At 43.3% G+C, this 21720-nt stretch overlaps 1 protein-coding gene across 1 annotated transcript; it reads right to left on the bottom strand.

Moving 5' to 3' along the window:
• Positions 1-3502: 3502 nt before the first annotated feature.
• LOC308470497 (autocrine proliferation repressor protein A-like) lies at positions 3503-19178 on the bottom strand. Its single transcript, XM_080993868.1, has 13 exons — positions 18636-19178; positions 16952-17126; positions 15499-15547; positions 14561-14683; positions 13265-13363; positions 13036-13125; positions 11450-11579; positions 10329-10449; positions 8965-9100; positions 7157-7245; positions 6806-6884; positions 5519-5584; positions 3503-4268 (listed from the first exon to the last, which is right to left on the bottom strand). Exons 1-13 carry the CDS (start codon positions 18874-18876, stop codon positions 4149-4151), a joined length of 1518 nt encoding a protein of 505 aa, XP_080849994.1. The 5' UTR covers positions 18877-19178; the 3' UTR covers positions 3503-4148.
• Positions 19179-21720: the final 2542 nt, after the last annotated feature.

Raw genomic sequence — 21720 nt, 5'->3', positions numbered from 1 at the left:
AGGAGTATAGTTCCTGACCTGTGTGTGTAACATCCACTCTGAGGAAAATATCTACAGCTAGAGAAAGGAGTCTCTGAGCTTAGACTGAAAAAACAGTGTTTGGTGTCTTGTGAGAGTATTCAGACAAGAGAAAACTGGGAGGCTGAGTTTGAGCAAGAAGAAGAGCTGTGAAGAAACACTCTACTTTGGTCGCACTTCAGTCAGGAGGGGAGTGATCATCCTGAAAAAGAAGAATCCAAAACCAGTTAGGAAGGGTGTGGTGACCCCCTGGATCTGTTACACTTTTAGAAGTACCTCAGGAGAGTGATTTATAGAAGACTGGGAAACTGACAGAAAATACCACCTTGTTTAAGAACCAATGTACTGTAACACCATGATAAAAAGTTAAGGGACTGAAGTGAAATAACTCACAATAAGCAGAGCATTTACCATGTTGTCGAGAAACGTATAACATCTAACTGAAGAGTAATAACTGAAAATAAGCAACTGAAGTGAAAATAAGCTGTGCATTTACTACCTTGTTTGGAAACCTGTAACATCCACTAGATTTAATATAATTATAAATAAGTTAACTGTTTCCTTAAAGAATTTCATCTCCTGACACATCTTTGGTTTGACCAACTTTGTTCTGCAAAATAAATCCTTATCTGTTCAACTTCCCTGAGTCTCCAGGTGTCAAAGATTTTCCTCACACAAAAACAATAAGATAAACTCTTGGTGGTTAAAAGAGAGGGGTTTGCTGCAATTGGAGGTAGCATAGTGATATGAAATAAAACCCACAAGTAAAATAAAGCACTACCATAAAGTTTTATATTTTCTGAGGGAAAGATTCCTGTCAGGAAATGGCACTCCCATCTAGAACTCCTCAAGTGAGAGGAGACAGCCAGGGAGAAGCTCAGACTGAGGGAGCAACTTTTGAGGGCAGTTCTAGTCAGGAGGTGAAATGGATGAAAATAAAACTTGAAATGGCAAAAATAGAAGCAGCGAAAGAAAAAGGCGGGCTTCAAGCAGAACAAGCCAGGCTTCAAGTAGCACAACAGATTCAGTTGGCCAAAATACAAGTGGGAAAAGAAATGTCAGGCAGGGAAGCTAAATGTCAAACAGAACAGGCCAAAATAGAAGTAGTACAACAGATTCACTAATGAAGATACACACAGGAAGGTGATGGATGGAAGATGAAGGGCCCTGTGTGAGAGGCAGGGTAGAGAGGATCTCCCAGGGTGGGAGGCTGGGGGAAGAGAGGGAAGAGTTCACTCTTCTGTGTGTGGGGAAAAGGTTAAGATATAATTATAATAGAGGACATTGTGTTTCTTTTTCTTTTTCTTTCTTCTTCCTTTTCTTTCTCTCTCTCTCTCTCTCTCTCTCTCTCTCTCTCTCTCTCTCTCGCCTATTCTTACTTTATTAAATTAGCTTGGCTCTTCTTGTATTTTATGTTGAAAACACTCAAGAAAATATATGTGAAAAAAGAGAAATGGGACAATCCCATTTAAGGGACAGGTGGCAACCCTACCTGCTCCTGTCCCTCATTCTGGTGGATTTGACATTTCTTCAGGAGCTAAGGCCATGGTTACACAAAGTCCACCCTACTTCCTTATTAAATGAAAGATCTGTGCTTTCCTATCCATATATTGTTTCAGTACATGGTTCCATATGACAACCATAACACAAACAGTGTCAGCCTTAGTGGGAACCAACATGCCCATGCTGGCCTAGGTTTTTTTGCTGGACCTTATTTCCTGCTGCCTCCATCATCTGCTACTCTCTGGGTGCTCAGTAGAAGGGAGGCCGGGCTGTGGTGGGATCCTGGACTTGAGCTCTGAGGTCCAGTCCCAGCTGCACCACTTCCCTCACATGAGGATAGCAGAGGTAGCAAAGAGTTTCAGGGATCTACTTCCATAGCAATTCTACTTCCAGCAAATGTATAAAACATAAGTTCTATCAGACTACAGCCAACACAACATCAACAAGGCTGCTTTGAAGAATATGAAAGGACCTTTAATCTAGTATTTGTGGGCCAATCTGGCAGGGCTGGGTCATCGATTCAAAGTAAAGTCAGCTTTTTATTCAAGAAAATAGCATACAAGCAGAGAGCAGTCAAGCTCGGTTGCCAAGATTGGCTCTTGACCCCTCCTTCTTTTCGCTAACCCTCCTCCTCTGCCGGATGTCTCTCAAGCAGGTGTAAACTCCAGCAGGAAGGAGCCCATTGTGCTTTCTGAGCTTTTCGTTCAGCTACATGCAAAGTCTTTCATGACCTTGGAGTCAAAGTGGCAGGGGAGCTTAATATAGTGGGGCTGGGCAGCTCCTGTGAAGCTGTTTCAGCTTCTGTTCCCTCCTCCTCCTCTCCTTCAGATCTGGGGCCTGAAGTGTTTCCCTCTGCCCCCTGTCCTGCCCTTGAAGGGCTTGTTGACTTTGGCTCTTCTCTTGCACTCAGGCCTGTTGCTTCCCGTCCACCCAACCAGTTTTCCGAGTCCCACTACTCTTATCCTGGCTCTGAGCCTTCCTCCTCCGCTGCCTTCCCAGTGGGTTCCTTGGATGGCGTCTCCCAGCACTCCTCTTCAGCCAGCCAGTTCCTGACACAATTCAACTCTTTTACAGATTTATTCTATATTATATTATGCATATATTGGGGAGTGTAAGATGAGCATCTAATGTGTTTAATAATGTGTACAATCACTAGGCATCATGGAGAATGTGCACATAAACTGACTATGCATATTCCTGGTCAATATACGGAATCTCCAACAGGCCTTTGGGCATGTACATCTCAACTGACATCTCTAGTCAGTATGCATAGCCTCCAAAAACATAACCTTGTTTCTTAGTCTAGTGCAATTTGTACCCCTGGTCTGCTGTTTAATATTATCTGGGCCACAACCTGATGTGGAAAGAAAGGATGTGGTTCCAGATCAAGATTAACCTGTTTTCTGTAGTCTGTCTTCCTATCCCCAATTCTCAGCCAGTCAGCTGAGCAGCACAGAAGTGACTGTAGGGAAAGGAGACCTAAACATTTCCTTCCCAAATCCTGATGAAAACCCCCACCCCCACCCCCTCAGCAATTAACCTTAGGAAAAAATCTAGATGTCAGTCAACACTGGGATTGGAGGGGAAGGAAGAGTTAACCAGCTGAGGAAGGGGAAAGAGGTCTGGGACAGAAAGGGTGTTAATTCTGGTCCAACCCATTGCTTGGGCAATCAGTGGGAGAGCGCATGTTGTGGGATGGTGACCTGGATAGCAAACGTTTCGTATGCTTAATCCTGATTGTTTGGGCTAGCAATTACTTATGCACAAGAAAAGCAAATTTGCTTTTGCCAATGTAACTTTCACCCATTTGGGAATCTCATATTGAACAAGGGCAATTACATGAATTTCTCCCTTGTAATAGACATATACCTTCACAACACAAGGACGTGTCACCCAATGCATGAATGCTGGAAACAAGGTATATTTGGTAATGCAGAAAAATATGAAGACAGGATTAGGCAATGAAAACCCCTGCAAGTGGTACAATGGCATATTTGTTTTATTATTACACCCCATTTTGCAGAGAGGAATCTAAAGGTAACAGGTAATAGCTAGCCAAGGAAGCAACTCAGTTGGTCTGTGCCTTGTGCAGAATTTGAACTCAATCACTTTACATGACAGTTGTAATTAAATACTTAGATTAGAGAATATTTAATCCAATTATGAGGTTAAACTGTCTTAAAAGTATGATAAGGAATTGTACTGTCTGCATAAAATGATCAAAAACTAGCAAAGTGTTTCATTGAAGACTTATAAAACACAGCTATATTCTTTATTATGATCCAAGGCACTGGGAATCAAAAAGGCACACTTTCCTGTGACATATTTACTTGTTCTATATAACCAGACCCTTCCTCTCATGTCTGATATTCTTCATACATCCACCCTACACATTCCCCATTTCCCACTGCCACAGCACCTGCTCCTTGGTTAGGTCTCCTGATCCTGAGTGACACCCCTGCACCTATTTCATTTTAGTTTAAGTGGGACCTGTCTGCTTTCTTTGCATGAGGTTTCTTCTCTGTCCACCCGCTTCTCCGCATGGTTTTCCAAATGCCTCTTATGTCTTCCCTCATGCCTCTTATGTCATCCCTCAGCAACAAGAGCCACATTTTCTCTGCAGGATTTCACACCAGCTTCCCATAGCATCCTTCTCCCTTGCAGTCTGCACATGGAAAAATGTCTGGGATGATTTGAACCTCTGAGGTGAAAACATGCTTATCGTTCTCAGGTCCTTTGAAAGTTACCTGGAAAAGAAATTGGAGTTCTGCTCAATATGTTCCTTTGCAGAGAGCTGAATGGAGCAGGATTAGGAGTTTGTAGCACAGAGATATCAAAGAAGTGATGAATGCATCTTACTGCAGATTTTAGAAGCAGTGTTGAATCGCAGAATACTTCATGCCTATTTATACAGTTGCACAACAGTCTTGGAGAACTTAGTTTCAATTAATATATGTATATTAAAGGGAATGTACATAAAACAGTTAATGTAAGTAAAACCCAACACTGTGCACATTCAGCAGCCTTCATGGAAAATGTGCAGCCCATGTTTCTATGAAGAAGAAATTGTGCACATTTCTCGGTCAATATGCATATTCTCTAATAAAGCTTGGGAAACCTGCCTGTAGTGTCTGAATTCTGTACTTTGTTAGCCATTATGCTTCCCAACAGGCTTTGGGGAATTTGCATGTCATACTTGAATGTTGTACATTCTCTGGCCAATATGCATATTCTCCCATCTGTATGTCTACTCTCCAAAAACATGCATGTTTTCTATCTCTTGTTCTGTGTGTAATCTGTGTATAATTCCCAACTGTTCTATCGGCTGTCTAATCTTATATGGCGCACAAAAAACCCTCCCACTGATCAGCAGAGCAGCAGGAAGAGAGCAAGAGAGTCCAGATAAAGATTATTTGTTTCTGCTTGCCATTTCACTTTTCACCATTCTCACTTGTTTCCCAGTCAGATGAACAGCAGGGGGAGGTTGCAGGGAAAGGAACGTTTTAAACCTCCCCTCCCGCTTCCACTATTCCAATGGAAATTGCCTCCCCCTACACTGCTATTGGGACGCGGGTGGCGCTGTGGGTTAAACCACAGAGCCTAGGACTTGCCGATCAGAAGGTCGGCGGTTTGAATCCCTGCGACGGGGTGAGCTCCCGTTGCTCTGTCCCTGCTCCTGCCAACCTAGCAGTTCGAAAGCACGTCCAAGTGCAAGTAGATAAATAGGTACCGCTCTGGCGGGAAGGTAAATGGCGTTTCTGTGCACTGCTCTGGTTCGCCAGAAGCGGCTTAGTCATGCTAGCCACATGACCCGGAAGCTGTACGCCGGCTCCCTTGGCCAATAAAGCGAGATGAGCGCTGCAACCCCAGAGTCGGCCACGACTGGACCTAATGGTCAGGGGTACCTTTACCTTTACCTTTACCTTTACACTGCTATTAAGCTAAGGAAAAAGCTGTGCAAGAATGAGTCAAATACTCAACTAGAGATTATATTTACCTCAATAAAGAAACCCTTCCATCCCAATAATGGCTTTGACAATTCTGCTTTATAAACACCTGTTCCCTGCAAAGAGATAAGACAGAAGAAGGAGCTGAGAAGCGAACGTGTCATATTAAGAAATTATAGAATGTTCATTAGTGTGAATTTGAAGAAGAGTGAGCTGAGGTTCCTGGTTTGTGTCTTCCAAGGATAGGGAAGAGGGAACAGTGGTGGAGGATGGCCACAGATAACATAGCCCTTCTTTCCAGGTGACCTTAAACCCCCCTATGTGTTATGTATTGAAGTTCTCACCCTGGCCACCAGGGGTATTGTGTATATAGTTGTCACTCAGGTCCACGTCAGTTAATTTAGGCGGGAAACCCTGGGCTGTTGTTGTTACAATGTTGACAGCCGGCTGCCTGTAAAAGCAGGCTGGCTGAGCTGTTTAGTTCAGTTCCAGCTTACTATAAAGAACCACTTGAAGAAATCTCTGTGTCGACTGCTATGTCCACCCACAACTTAATACTATGTATTTCCAATGGATGTGACCCCAGCCTGCTTTGTTACATAGAGCAGGTTCTCACTCCTGCATTAGATAAATCAGCTCTTTCTAGCTAGCCCTTGGGATTATCTCCAGGACACCCCCCCAAAAAAACCCACACCCCTCACCAGCTGAGCATTCCTCCCCACTTGGAATGTATTCCCCTGACTGGAATGTGTCCTTGAATTCTGATAATGCTTCTTGCTTGCTTCGATGGAGGATAGAGAAAGATGTGCGAATGTGAAGAAACTAGGCTACTGCACAATGGTAGAATTCACATTGCTCTGTTGACTTTTGCCTCTGACCCTGGCCTCCACAAAGTTGTGCAGAAGAGAACGTGGCTTTCGGTCAGAAAGAGGTTCCTCACCCCTACTATGCGTGTAGAGACATACTCCCCACCACATTAGGGAGCCCTACTCCCTAGCATGGGTGATTTTACAACTGCAACATTAAGACAATGTTCTTCTGCTAGGTGCAGGGAAATGTTTTGGGTAATTCAGACAGTGAAGGAATCCCATTATATTTATTGGTTTGATTGATTTCTTACAGATTCATTCAATTAATGTTCTACCCTTCCTCCTAAAGGAGCTCAGAGACATTAATTGAATGAATCTGCAAATACTGAACAAATTCAATATCCGCAACAGAAGTCCAGCTTTAAAGGAAGACATTTCTTTCCCAAGAACGGCTTTTGTGTTTGTGTCTTTAGGACGCTTGACATCCTCAGCTTTGTGAAGAAACTAAGGAAATTCTAATCTTCTTACCACTTTATCAACCTTGCAAGGTTTCCAAAACATAAGACTCAAAAAAGGGAAGGAACACCTTAATACTCTGAAGTCACGCCTGAGAATGAGAAGGGAAAGAAGAGATTTAGCATGAGCACAGAATAAATTGATTTGTGGAGAAAACTACCACCAATATATTATTTCTAAATTCACTGATACTGTTTTAAATGTACAGCACAGTTGGGACCTAGTAGTTTGCTGAGATGCTCACTGACAGAAAATTGGTAAGCTTTAAGAAAGAAAAAACTTCAGGGTTTTTTGTGTATATTGACTTTGAATATTGTTCTATGTATTAATGAATTATATAAAATATTTTGGAAAGAATGTTACCTTTTGGTGAGCCATGTGCAAGCAAAAAAACATTTAGTTTCTGAAGGCTCCCGATCGGTGTAGAGATAGATAATACCTGTGGCATTTGTCTAGAAAGAGAGAGAATAGGATAGAAAAATCAAATCTCCCTCCAGCTATGAGCCATTCCCATTACCCTCTCCAGCAGCCACTGCTTTAACTGGCTGTGTCATGCAACACCCTATGTAAGGTCAACCCATTGTTGCCAAATGAATAAAGGAAACTGAGAACCTTGAATTTTTGCTTATGTTTTTATGCTAATGGCATATTCACATGACATTTTTAGGTATACGGTGAATTTTTCTTTTTAGCATACAACTAAAAATGTAATGTCAGAATGAGACATGTGTGTATATGCAGGTATACTCATCAGGGTCAGGAATAGCTGCAGCTACATGTGAAGTGTTTACTCCTTGCAAACTAAGAAAAAACATAATTGGACACATCACACAAAAGCACCAATGCTTATCTGTACTATTCTCACCTGGCCTTTACATTTTTTTTACTATATTTTAAAAAGAAATATAATATGGTGGGGGAGGCAGTGGAAGACAGGAGTGCCTGGCGTGCTCTGGTCCATGGGGTCACGAAGAGTCGGACACGACTAAATGACTAAACAACAACAACATAATATGGTGGTGGGGAAGATTGTAATTAAGTGACCTGCTCAGCCTGCTGTCCAGGTGTTAAGTGTCAGCTGGTGATTCAAGGCCACCGACTCTCTTTTCTTGGGGTTCTTCTTTATCTTTAAATTGCACTTGAACCAGGCAGATCTTCAAATAGAGAACTCCAGCAAACAGCATTTTCTAGTCATGCAGATGTGGGACTGCCGTCTCTAAAGTAGGGCACAGAGCCATTCTCTCTGTCTCCCCTTTCTCCCCATCTTTCTTGTGGAGAGATCTGTGATCAGATTTCTCATATTATTTTTTGAAGATAGATGTAGCCTGGAAGGGGGCAATTTATAAAAATTCATTGGTGCTAGTGGATGTCAGACCAACATTTTCCCTTCACATCATTTCCAATATTAAAAAACAAAAAGAGATCCCATCACAGTTCTCTCTTTGGCCATCATCCAGGCTGTGTTGTAAGGATAAATATTGAAAGATCTACACACACACCCCTCAGCCTTCCTGAAGGAAGATGAAAACCACAATAAATAATATATTGATACTACTGAAGCAAACTGGTCTAGCAGTCATTTGCTCTGGGAATCTGAGTACACAACCAACTTTCTGAGCCTGTTCTGGATCACTTCAGGACACTTTCTCTGTGACTGAAAGAGGAACTGACACATATATTCTGTAAATAAAAGAACACCCTAGATCTTAGGAGGCCAAGAAGAAATGCGGCAATATTCTGATGTTTATCAGTACACTCAAGGCTAGCCAAGCGTGCCCTCAGAAAATTCTATAATCATAGAATTGTAGATTTTGAAGGGACCATGAGGGTCATCCAGTCCAACCCACTGCAATGCAGATAACCTTTGCCCACTGCAGGGATTGAATCCAAAACCCTGAGATTAAGAGTCTCATGCTCTACCAACTGAGCTATCCCAGCTATTGTTTCCATCATTTACTGGTAAACGATAACATCAACCAAGGCCGGTTTGTATATCATCATAACAACTTTCCTGCCTTCAACATTTCTGATAATTTCTTAGGAATCTTGAATTCGACCCACATCCATTAGGGACAACATACAACCATGGCTTGGAGTAAATTAGAAAACAAGCTTCATTGACTGAATTATTTCTGTCATTCAGCATGCAAAGCAAAATCAGTTTTCCTCACCTCCACCCTTTTCCAAGAAATTTGAGGCATGCTCAAATTCTGCATGGTGCTGAGATAAAAGGCTCTGCACGTCTCTAGGACAGATGGTTTACTCCATGGGAGTAATGTCGCAGCGTGATTAGTGTTCGGGAGGAATCTGCAGTGCAACAGAGAGGTTTTTGCAAAAAAAAATAGCTTCCTTGCAATAGACTAAGATAAAGGAATGACATGTTTCTTCGAATCACAGAAATTTGACTTTCTAGAGTTTTTGCTCCTCCGAAAGAATGCACACATATAGAGAAATATACAAGGAAGAAACACTGTATCATCATGCAAAGCCTATGTGAATTGTGCGGCAAAGATCAGCAGCTTTGTTCACTGGTATTATTGTTCAGATTACACAGGTGGCCTCACACAGCTGAAGGATCTGCTGTGAGTTCTCAGCTCATATTACAGTATTGTCTCTCATCTGAGGCTCAAGCCATCTGGTTGCCTCCTTTAACCAGAGGGATGATTGTGTGTCCAGCCCAGAGTCCCCCACCAGACACACCTGACTGCAAAATGGGGGTAAATGAATGGGCAAGAAAATCGTCTGGGATGAAAATGGCCACAACTTTATTGATTTCAGATATAGGAAGCCTTGCCATAGGCACTGGACATGTATCCCTCTCAGTGCCGCACCCCCGGGGGGGGGGGCTGAGGCATGACAGGGTCAATTCAGGGGTGGGTCCAACACAAAACACAGGTTTACACAGATGGCGCCAAACGCTGAGGGAAGCCACTAGTCCTATGCAACTGGCACTTTGGACAGAGACTTCCCTCCAGACCCCTCTAACAGGGTACTCTGTTATCGCCACTGCAGGGAGCAGTCACCGCTTCACCACACCCCGATTGGATGAAAGACTATAGGATTCCACCCAAGGCCTAAACCTGCAAAGTTATGACTAGTGCTATGGGGAAGGTGAAACCTGCAGTGCAGGGAAAATTCCTTCCAGGCCCGAAAATGGTGACCATCCACAGACCACAGCAAAGCCCTCTTAGCTGGAAAAGAAATGGTTAATGCAGCAAGCAACTATAAAGGGAGGGAATGGGTAGGTGTGAAAGGAGCGCAGGGTCAGCCAGGCTATCTTTTTGGCGGGCGCACCTGAGTGAAGCCTGCCTCATCCAGGTGCGCCTGCCTAGGCCATGCCTCCCAGGCCGCCACTGATTGGCTCAAATTGAATTGGGGTTTGGCAGGAACCCCATGAGTCTGTGCAATGGCCGAGGGGGACAAGATGGTGCATTGTGTCCGGTCATCGAGGGAGGCACCGCATTGGGCCGCAACCACCACTCACCGAGGAGAGACGGTAAGCAGCCATTCTTGTCTCATAAATAAGGAAACTCACCGGATGTATTTATTGCCGGCTAGCTGATCAAAGAAATAGTAAGTGTCATCAGGTAGGTTGACTTCATCTCCTGTTGCACCAATTGAGCACCAGGTCTTATTTTGGTATCGCTCATTATATGCTGAGGATGGAAAAATTAAATGATATTGTAATGGGAAACACATGCAGTTCTCAAGTTGCTACCACTTAATTTCATCATCAAAGGATGGTAAGATTGGATAAGAGCAATGGAAAACAAGAGACATTCATTGAGCAGGTTGGAAACAAAAATATAATTGAAAAATATGTAAAACAACCTTATTGTGGCAAACTAAGACCAAAAAACAAAGCCTAGGTAGCAAATGATGGTGATGCAATGTTGAAAAGGGAGCATTCCTTTGCATTAAAAAAAGTTTGGTAGTAGGTTCTCCAGGTCATCAAGAAAGCGATATGAGGTGCCTCTGGATGCTTGAGGAATTCAGTCTATGCAAATCCTGATTTGTACCTCTCGCACTGGAACCTTTAAATATATTTATTAGGATAATTTATCATCCCCGCTTCTGCTGCAATAACTAGGGCTGGGAACATTTTTCTGCACAAGACAGAGGACAGGTGCTCTCATTTTCCTACTCACATTGAAATACTGTCCCTCAAAGAGGCCAAACTTAGATTCACAAAATGTTTAGGGGTATGCATACCCCTGCGTCCCCGTCCCCCCCCCAAAGCACTGGTCTTAAGCCAGGATTCCACAGCTTGCTGCCATGGCCTCAGATGCGGAAGGGCCTAGTTTCAGAGTTTTCAAAAAGGGAAGTAGAAAAGGGGAGAGGACTTGGTTTAATTGATTCATTCCTCATCCCTCTACATGACAAGATACTTTTCAGTGTTCTTCCTCCCCAAGTATTTCATTGCTTTCTCTTATTTGTACAAGAAACAGCAATCACGATTCAACAACCCCCTAATCCTCACTCCACAGAAGCACCAAGTGGCCCTTTAATTAAATGGATGTCATGTTCTTCAATGTTTCTTACATGCATTATAGTGCCACCAAAATTCCCCAGGGCTGCCCTTTCCCACTTATTCAACCCTTTCTTCTGCTACCATCTCATTCACCAGAGAAATATGAGATGGTAAGAACTGCTCACCAAATGGATCAATGTGTGAATTTAATTTCTGGAACCGTGTAGTGTCCAACTGCCGAGTTATATTCAGGTGATAGTAATCATTCCGTGTACATGACCAGCCACAGTATGCTCGGTATTGATGATGCCAGTTCTGTACCAAAGTAGACAGAAGTGAATTCTATGTGCACATCAAATAAGAACATTCTATTCTACATCAGTAGACTGTCCCTATTTTCTGAGGAATGTTAGAGGGTAATATATGGCACTGTCATATATTAAGATCCCGAAGTTCTGCAGGATGGAGGACCGTCAAATGCTACAACGGTAAGATTTATTCAAATCTTTAGCAGGGCTAAGCTCAGAGGCGTATATAGGGTCATTTGCACCCTTGGCTAGGAGCTGTATTGGTGGCCCCCGCACCACATAAATATGAAAAGCAGGTGAGGTTGCCTGCGCCCTGGCGGGGGTCAGTTTCGCCGACCCCTATGTACACTTTTGGCTAAGCTGCTAAACAAAAAACAAGACATGGCAATAAGTTATCCCCTTCATACTGTCAGTGCCTTTGTATAATGGCTTTTTTGGTTATTTACTTGTGTTGTGTTGACAAATACTTCCTGCCATTCCCTTGATGGGCCAGAATATATGTCTTATTCAGAAGCTTTACTGTACGTATGCTATTTTAAAGTACAAATTTGTACCTAATCGCCTATTGTTCATCCTGCTCACTTCTGTCTACACTGTGTGTCTGCCATATTTTTTTGCTTAACCTTAATATTTTTGGATTACATACGTACATACATGCATTATTTTATTTGTATGCTAATTTTCCACAGTTCAAACCATGCTCAAGGTGGCTTACAGCATGAAAAAAATGCATAACTACAGTATAAAAAAAGTAGTTCTAAACAATAAGTGAACCATTCAAAATACAATTTCTATTACTCCATGAAATCATCCAGTTCACCTTGCATAATTGCCAGGATTTGGGGAAGAGAAATATGCTTGCAAAGCTTTGTCCCTCCCCAGCCCCATAACCCAACAGCTGAGTTAATGAACCAACATTTGGGGTCAGGATATTTGAAAGACTCTGCTCCCCCATGAGTCTGCCCCTCTTACAATCATTGGAGGGATTCCTCACTGTCCCTTGCCTTCAAAAGCATGGCTGATTAGGACACAGGACAAGGTCTTTGCAGCAGTGGTGCTGAGGCTGTGGAGTGCCCTTCCTCAGAAGTTTCACTGGCTCTCACACTTGTAGCCTTCCTGCAAATGGTCAATGTATTCTTATTTATCCTGAGTACTGTACTATGAATGAACTGTGACGAAGACCAGGAGTGCCAGCTCAGGGGGCAGAGCTGTTTGGGGCCTCCTCAATGTTAAGAGGATCCATCAGTCACTGAAAGCCAAGCCATTGCATTACATTGTGCACATGACATCTCAAGTGTGTGTTGCATGTGCAACATCACACACACGCACAATATCGAGCCCCCTCAACCTTTGGTGCAAGCTGGCACCTCTGAAACAGACGCATACACAGTCATATACACAGCTAGTGCACCATCCTATGAACAGCCTTCTCTTTGATTGCTGTAAAGAAAGTGGATACTCACCTGAATGAAATTCAACTGATCATAGACAATTGGAAGAAATGACACAACTCTCTTCTTCAAAGCTGCTGTGACCCAGGTGGTCCAGCCGCGCTGCAATAAAGTGACAAAACATAAAGATGGAGAGGTATGCAGTTCCTACTTGAGAGACTGAACATGGCATATACAGTACAGATGAAATGGGGATGAGCATGCATAGGGTTAATATTGGGGTACAGGAAAGCCAACCTACCTTGGAAACACCAGTCAATGTGAACTTTTTGATTTTCACCTTTCCACCGAATTCTTTCAGCATTAAATCTGTTACAGTGTCCATGCCACGCACAGCTGCCTGCACACAAGAGAAGAGGATTATAGTCTCTGGAGTTCAAAGAAGATGCTTGGATTGGGTTCAGTTATATCCCTCTAATAAAGGTAAAGGGACCCCTGACCGTTAGATCCAGTCGTGACCGACTCTGGGGTTGCGGCGCTCATCTCGCTTTATTGGCCGAGGGAGCCGGCATACAGCTTCCGGGTCATGTGGCCAGCATGACTAAGCCGCTTTTTGCAAACCAGAGCAGCACACGGAAACGCTGTTTACCTTCCCGCTGGAGCGGTACCTATTTATCTACTTGCACTTCATGCTTTCGAACTGCTAGGTTGGCAGGAGCAGGGACCAAGCAACGGGAGCTCACCCCGTCGCGGGGATTTGAACTGCCAACCTTCTGATCGGCAAGCCCTAGGCTCTGTGGTTTAACCCACAGCGCCACCAATGTCCCTATCCCTCTATTAGTATGACAGAGTTAAAGTGCCCTCAAAAGGTGTCAGGTCTTCATGCCTTTAATGTTTATTATTATTATGTACTAAATTGGTTAGTTGCTTTATCTTGCCCAGGACAACCCTGATCAACTTACAAACCAACCAACAGACAATAAACCCCACATAGTTACCTTAAAGGCAAGAGGAAAGAGAAATAAATTAAGAACATCCCACTGACTTCTAAAAAGTCCCAAATAGTTAAAGGTCAAAGGCCTGGTTATAGAGGAAAGCTTTTGCCTGGCACCTAAATATATGTAGTGAAAGCCCCAGCGTAGTCTAACTGAGGAGCGAATTCCACAAACAGGGAGCCACTACACTAAAGACCCGTTCTCGTTCACATGGAGGGGACACATAAAGAATGGCCTCAGATGATGAACGCAGAGTCTGGGGCGGTTTATATAGGGCATGAATGTGGTGGCAGCAGTGCATCTGTAGCAGAGGAGGCAGGGTGCACCCGCAGAGGAGAAGGTGCAGCCACATAGGAGGAGGCAACAAGTCATGTACTCTTTGAATCCAGATCTGTCGCCTGAGGCCGCCACCTCACCTTGCCTCCTTCTAGGTTCTGTGATTTGCAAGCAGATTAAAAAAAAATTAAAAATGAGGCATATGTGCTTTGCAAATGTTACAGCAGCTCTGCCAGCATTTAGGGGATTCTGGAAACAATAAAAAAAGCATTTCCCAGAATGATGGCAGCATGTGCTTGCCAGCCAATACAGAAAGCCAGAGTCACCTTGACCATTGGAAACTGAATCAGCACGTGTGGAGGCTCACTCTCGTCGTTCATGAACTTCCACCACGAACAAGCAACTGCAGCATTTTCAGAGCTCCTCTTACATCTTTTCATAGGGATTTTCTAGAAGAAAAATAGATGGATGAGGTTTGTTTTGTCTGTTTTTTAATTTTTATTTATGAATTTATAAAGCTACAAAATACAGAACTGAAGGATAAGAAAAGAGAAAGGGGGAAATAGATCCATTACATCAATGAATAATTCTATTCCATTGACTTCCCGTCCATCTGCGGAGTCCTCCCTGGGAAGCTCTTGGGAGGCAGGTTCCCACCACTCTTCTTCATCCAGCCAGTCCAAGCCCTTCCTGGGGGGCTCTTGAGCAGGTGGCTCCCAGCTCACTTCCTCATCCAATCAGGCTCTGACATCCACGGGCCAGGATTCTTCAGCTCCGAGTGATAAGGAGTGATAAGGACAGTTGCCCCATGTACAACCCACTGGGAATGCAGTAGGAGTCCATGGCTCCAGTAAGTATCTGGAGAGCAGGGTCCTGCTGCTCTCACCTTCACCTTCTCTGAGGAGGTGAGCACCACATGACCTGGCTCCCACATTTTAATTCTAGTATTTTGAACCACTCCTATGAAAGAGATGGTTAATTCTTCACAGATTATGTAATGTGATTTGCTTATGAAGAAAGGTTATTGGACACAGTGCAGATTTCTGCTGGATTTTGCTCTGAGAAAGTAAACACTTCCCTCATTAGAGTGAAATTGGGGGAAGAGAATCTGTAGTGGAGGTTTCCAGTGGGAAAATATGACAGCCAAGAACTCCCCCCCTCCTGTTTCCCCAGTTCCACTCACCCAATTGACTCCTAACTCCTACATGAGTGTGAAAGTGAGTGTGGGGAGTTCCCAGCATGGCAAAGATCCTAGAAGACTTACCTTGTAGGTGATTGGGTAGTTGGGAATCTGCCCCAAAAGCGCTGCACAGCTTCAGAGACAAAACAAGTATTAGCCATCAGCAGTAAATGTCCTCTGCAATCTACAGGCAATGATGCCAAAGAGACCACAGTCAACAGCTCTGGGCAGCTTTGGAGCAATAATAAGATCAAGCATAAAATCAAGACGAAGAGAGAATTCAAGCAATATAACATTTTATACATATTTATTGGGAGGCTGGAAGGAAGATGAACTAAGATGTGACTCTGGAGCATAGAGAAACTGTCTTGAATACAGTGAGTTGCATTAGATTGTCATCAGGCCATTTTTGTTTCTGGCTGCTTTATTAGTTAGAACTTAGGATTTTCTCCTCCAAAAGGTTGCAAACATACAACACCTCTGGTATATGTGAGATAAGCAGTCTCGTATAACCAACATGCTCAAGTCTAATTAATGCATGAAGGGGTTAAAACCATAGAGCAAGCTGTCCTTCCAGGCTTAGCTATGCCAACTTCCCCTCACCTTGGAAGGAACTCAGAAATCAAGCTTTGTTCTCCTGCAGTCTTCCTGAGCTCAGTGTGTGAAGAGGTTTGTGCTGGTTGCCCCAGCGAAGAATACATGGTTCTCAGCAGCCACCCTTGGGTTCCTATACCAATAATTTAGGAACTTTCACCACTATATAAGTAAGCAAAGTTTTACTGCCTGTGCAACTTTTCTGAAGCACATGAACTCCCCCCTCCACCCAGTCCCCATGCTGATGTTATTCCTCATATGGTAAGCTTAGATAAAGGCTTGGGGAGAATATTTTGGAACAAGTCTTGGCCTGCCAGGGGGTCCAAGTTGGCTTGTGAGGCCATTTCCCCTATAGGGAATGCACTGCTGAAGCAGACCCCTGAAGTCAGCAGGGTTGAAGACTGTTCATCCAATGGTCAGCATAAGGTTGGTGCTATTTCACAGGGAACACTCTGGCAAAGCAGATCTTCCTGCCCCCGCCCCCACTCTTGGATGGGACCACACGGCTAGACATTTAATTTACCTTTCACTACATGCTTGTTGTTTTATGTCTGGATTGCCAGGGCAGTGGTTTAGAATGAAATTGTTTAGGTGAGACTTCCTGACTGTGTGTCTCTTTCGATATCCAGTCAGTGATAAATCTTTCATAAAAAAACTTAGCAGCCCGTAATTATTTGAGCTGCCTCATACAAATCTTGCCTTACTTCAGACAAGCCCCAAATCCTTCCAGGCATTCCACTTCAGCTCAAGGATTGTCCAAATACGATGTGCAACCCTAATTCCAACCCTCATTCCCCAACAGGAAAAGTATTTTCTGCAGGGCCTCACTCCATCAAGTATGTCTTCCTCACAGTTCTTTGCAGGGCTGCTAATCCCCTTAGCAGTTTTAACAGAGCAGAGCTGGTGCCATATTCATTGCTCAGAGATCCCACCAATTACTTACGACCCAGTGGATTTTGCTAGATTGATGATATCACCAACGCTAAAATCTATGATAGTATTATATGCATCATTTCTTCCATTCCCAATGATCAGCAAACATGAGTCCTTCAGTTTTTGTTCCTTTGACACAGCAATGAACAGCTCATGCCACCAAATTGGTCTATCCACTTCAGACTCTGAAAAGAGATACACAGAATTTATTCATCAGGGCATTTGTCTTCCATTCTCCCTTCGAAATACATTCCCCCCCAGGAGTCATAATGAATATTTATCTAGTAGTAGAAAAGTAACAAAGTAGAAAGACACGAAAGCTTATACCAAGAACAAACTTAGTTGGTCTCTAAGGCACTGCTGGGCAATTTTTTATTTATATATATATATATTTCTTCTGTGTCAGACCAACACAGCTACCTACCTGAGGGTAAGAAGGTAAAGGTAAAGGGACCCCTGACCATTAGGTCCAGTTGTGGCCGATTCTGGGGTTGCGGTGCTCATCTCGCTTTATTGGCTGAGGGAGCTGGCGTACAGCTTCCGGGTCATGTGGCCAGCATGACTAAGCCTCTTCTGGCGAACCAGAGCAGTGCACGGAAACGCAGTTTACCTTCCCGCCGGAGTGGTACCTATTTATCTACTTGCACTCTGACATGCTTTTGAACTGCTAGGTTGGCAGGAGCTGGGACCCAGCAATGGAAACTCACCCCATCACGGGGATTCAAACTGCTGAACTTCTGATCGGCAAGTCCTAGGCTCTGTGGTTTAACCCACTGCACCACCCGCGTCCCTTAAGGGTAAGAAAGAGTTGGCATTTAGGAAGTGAAAGGAAGGGCACTGCACTCTCCTTGACACAGATCAAATCACTTAGGGTAGTGATGGAGAACTTGTAGCTCTCCAGATGCTGTTGAACTCCAGCTCCCACTTTTATGGGCTAATAGCCGTAAATAAATAAATAAATAAATAAACTCCAGCTCCCACAAGCCCAAACCAGCCACCGGTCAGGGTTGATGAGAATTCAGCAACATCTGCTGGGCCACAGGTTCCCCAACCCTGAATTAAGCCAACATCTTCCCATTCCAGGTGCTGCTAACTTCTGTCAGCACCAGGGGTGGGGGAGAAATTTAATTCTGGTGGCATTTAAAGGCAAATCTTTCAAATTCTTTTCCTCTGAAACATTAAGGGAACCAAAACACAGGCATCCTTTGAAATTTGCACACATCCAAATGTTACAGTGCAATTATCCAATCAACCATTGTTTACAAAAAAAGGTATTTATTGGGGTAGGGCTGCCATACGTCCGGATTTTTCTAGACATTATTGGAATTTCAAAGGCAGAATTGATATCTGGGGATCTACCATATAAATCCCTGTATAAGACAACCCCCAATTTTTTCACCACTATATAACCCCCAATTTTAGGAGGACATCATCTTGTACGGAAAAATATGGTACTTTGCATTTCTTGCTTTCGGCTTTGGGATTGTTTCAGGTTGGGAAGTGGCAGTGGCCTTTCTCCCTTTCATAGTCAGCCACAGGAGACCTGACTAGTACCTACTGCTCTTCATGTTTCCTTACACCCACCCAGCAGCCACTTCTCCAGGTTAGGCTCCCTGCTCTCTCACTCTCTTCCTCCTCAAAGGAAAAGGGCACTGAGGAAATGCCTTCCTCTATATTTCAAAAATGCCGCTCACCATTCAGCCACTTCAGGGAGGTCATGTTGAGGGTGTAGAGGGTGACGCCGGGCCTGTCTTCCTTCTTTGTGACAGTGTAGTTGTAGTGAGGGTCATCCTGCTTTATGTAGTCATCCAGGGCCGTCTGCGCCCATCCAGAGGGCAGGCAGGCTGCCAGGAGAAGAGAGAGCGCAGCATACATGGTCAAGCAGGTATAGTTGCCTTGAAAAAGGTACCTGCCTTTTGTCCAGCTGGCAGCCATTGCCCCGCTTCAGATCACAGCTGCTCCCAGCAGAAAAGCTCCACAAGGTTTGGTGGTCTCTACCAAAGCTTTTATCTAGAGCTGTTCTCTCTATGAATGCCACAACGAGTTTTTCCAGTACTTACACAAGTTGCGTAGCAGGGAGAGGCCAGGATGGCATTTATGCAGATTGATTCCAGTTTTGCAGAGGAGGAAATGTGCAAGTTATTCTACATTGGTTTCCAGTCACAACGCACCTTCCCGCTCATCATTTCAAGGGTAAAGCCAAGCTGGAGCCAGTGTGTGCTCTGTCCCACGTGCAACATGGGGAAAGTGGGTTGCAAAATTGTAGCACGCTATCTCCAGATTACACGATTCAAACCTGGCTTTTAAGACGGAGAGGGAAATGTTTTGCAATGATACTTGGCAGCAAGTACTTCCCACCCCCTGAAGTTGTGGTACTCCAGTCTCCTTTTACTTTGCCTGTTCAGCATTCTTCAAGACCTGTATCATATGGGGGGGGGGGGAGGGAATCCCCAGTAACTACTATGGCTGTAAGAAGATAAGGAGAGTCCTGCTGAATGAGACCAAAGATCTATCAAGTCCAGCATCCTGCCCTATGACTAGAAGCCATTGACATCCTTATCTTCCATGACTTGACGAATTCCCTTTGAAACATATAAATAAAAAATAAAATATATATAAATTAAAGTATATAAATTATGGGTGGCACCACACCACCCATAATTTATATACATCTCTCATGTCTCCTAGCTTTTTTTGTACCTTTTTCAGCTCTGCAATATTGTGTTTGAAGTGTGGTCAGTGACCAACAGGTACAGAATTCCTCTAGATTTGTACAGAATTATGATCAATTTCAGGTTTGATCTCTTCCCTAATGATTCCTAGAATGGAAATCATTATTTTTTTTTCACAGCTGCAGCATATTTTCTCAACATTTTCATTGAGTTGTCCATCACAGAACTGCAGATTTGTAGAGCTGCATGGGACTACGAGGATAATTTAGTCCACCCCCAGCAATGCAGGAAACATTCACCCAACGTGGGGCTTGAGTCTCATGCTCTACCCACTGAACATCAAGATCCCTTTCCTGATCACTCAGTGCCAGTCCCAACAGTGTTTATGTTAAGGGAAATTTGAGCATAACACCTGGACATTGTAATAATTTTTTTATTAGTTTTCAATTACAGTCCAATAATAGCCTCATTATAACAATACCGATTTATAATTCAGTTATTAATAATACCAAATACCAAATTATATAATTTAGATGAAGTGGCCTCCCACATGCTAGATTTTATGGTTTGATTATTTTCTTTATTTCTGCATTCCAAAATCTTATTAATTTCAATTACATTCCAGTCATAATAGTAATCTCTTATACAACAACTGCAGTATTAATAACTACTATTCATGTCGGCACATTAAATTATTTATAAAACTACAAGTGAGGAACTCAAACTATATTCTTGTTCTTCCTGTGTGTGGCAATTGTTCTGTCCATGGAGTTTCTTCCTGCCCTTGTAAGATGTTATATCTTTCTTTCTCGTGGTTGTTGCTGTTATCCATCATGCCTTGGGCAGAGCTGATATCCCATTGTTGTTCCAGAAATTTCTTCATTGCTCCATCCCATGCTTTGTTGTTTGCAACTTTAACAATGGTTGCAAAAGTCACTCTGTCCCAGTTAATAACCTGTTGTCATCATTTCCCTTCTTAGCCTGGGAAGAACCATCTGTTGAACTTCAGATGACTCAATAAAGAACCTTATCAGTTCCTTGGCAGTTCACAGACTCCTTTCATCCTTCCTTCCAACTGAAGTTATCATCTTCATCATCATCATCATCAAACATTCTATTGGCATCACATACAAACATTCAAAACAAATCAATACAGAATTACCACTTCCCCAGTGGCACAAAACATTTGCTAAAAGAAAGGAGGCAGAGCCCTGGAGGTATATGAGCAATTATACTTCCAATTAAATTAAATTCAAAGTCCTCTTAGCGCTATTCAGTTCACTTCATAAATAATAAAGGATGAGGAAGAGTCAGCTATAGTTCATATAAGAAAACTAAAAGATAAGCTAAACACTATTAGGTTCATATACACACACACTCCCCTCCCTGCCCTGAACTCAGAATCTTTCACTCAGTAAAATATACATACATATCCATCACACAGGAGGACCCTGATCCAATAGAAATACTTAAAACAGAGATATATTTAAACTTATTAGTTATTAAGATATTAAGTTAAACCCATGACCCGTTCTTCTAACAAGTGACGTTCAAGGCTAACAATCGCACAATTATAACAAAATGCAACCCCTTCTATGTCATTGGGCTTATTCAATAACGTAAACCAGGTCAACTGCCTCCAGAATCAAATAGTGGCCCTGGAAGACACACATCCTGGTTTTTCGCCTTGACATGTTGGAGGGTATGCAGGTATTGTTTTGCAACGCAGTATCAAGGCAGACTTGAGAAAAATATTGTCCTTCATCCCTTTCTGGGGGCTCTAAGTAGAAGCTGAAGGAGAGGGGAGAAGTGGCACCAGGAGGCAACTCAGTTGCAGGGGGGGGGGGGATACCTGCTTAAGGCATAGAAAGGGCTGGAGCTCCCCATCCCCCGTGCAACCGTCTTTGCCCAAATAAAACATCCATCTACAATCCTATACACACCTGTGGAGAGTTACTACTCCTGGTTATAGTAGGACTTCTTAAGAAACACGCATAGGGTGCCACCATTCTATGGTACCTCCTCTGATTATGGGGAATGATAGGCTTCAGGAAGGCAATTTCTGCTGGCAATTATAAAAGAGGTGTGGGTTGCCTAGAAACCAGTT

This window comes from Podarcis pityusensis (genome assembly GCF_964106645.2).
Source record: "Podarcis pityusensis genome assembly, chromosome: 2".
Classification (NCBI taxonomy): Eukaryota; Metazoa; Chordata; class Lepidosauria; order Squamata; family Lacertidae; genus Podarcis; species Podarcis pityusensis.
Note: the sequence above shows the minus strand (reverse complement) of the source record. Positions and strands in the feature narration are given on the sequence as shown.

What these genes read in the sequence shown, in the direction of transcription:
- LOC308470497 (XM_080993868.1), bottom strand. Translation starts at nt 18,876, where the DNA reads ATGGCTGCCAGCTGGACAAAAGGCAGGTACCTTTTTCAAGGCAACTAT. An exon ending in CTAGCAAAATCCACTGGGTC is followed by an intron (nt 15,548 to 16,951) that starts GTAAGTAATTGG and finishes TTGTCTCTGAAG; the next exon opens with CTGTGCAGCGCTTTTGGGGC. An exon ending in GGAAGGGTTTCTTTATTGAG is followed by an intron (nt 4,269 to 5,518) that starts GTAAATATAATC and finishes TTTCTTTTCCAG; the next exon opens with GTAACTTTCAAAGGACCTGA.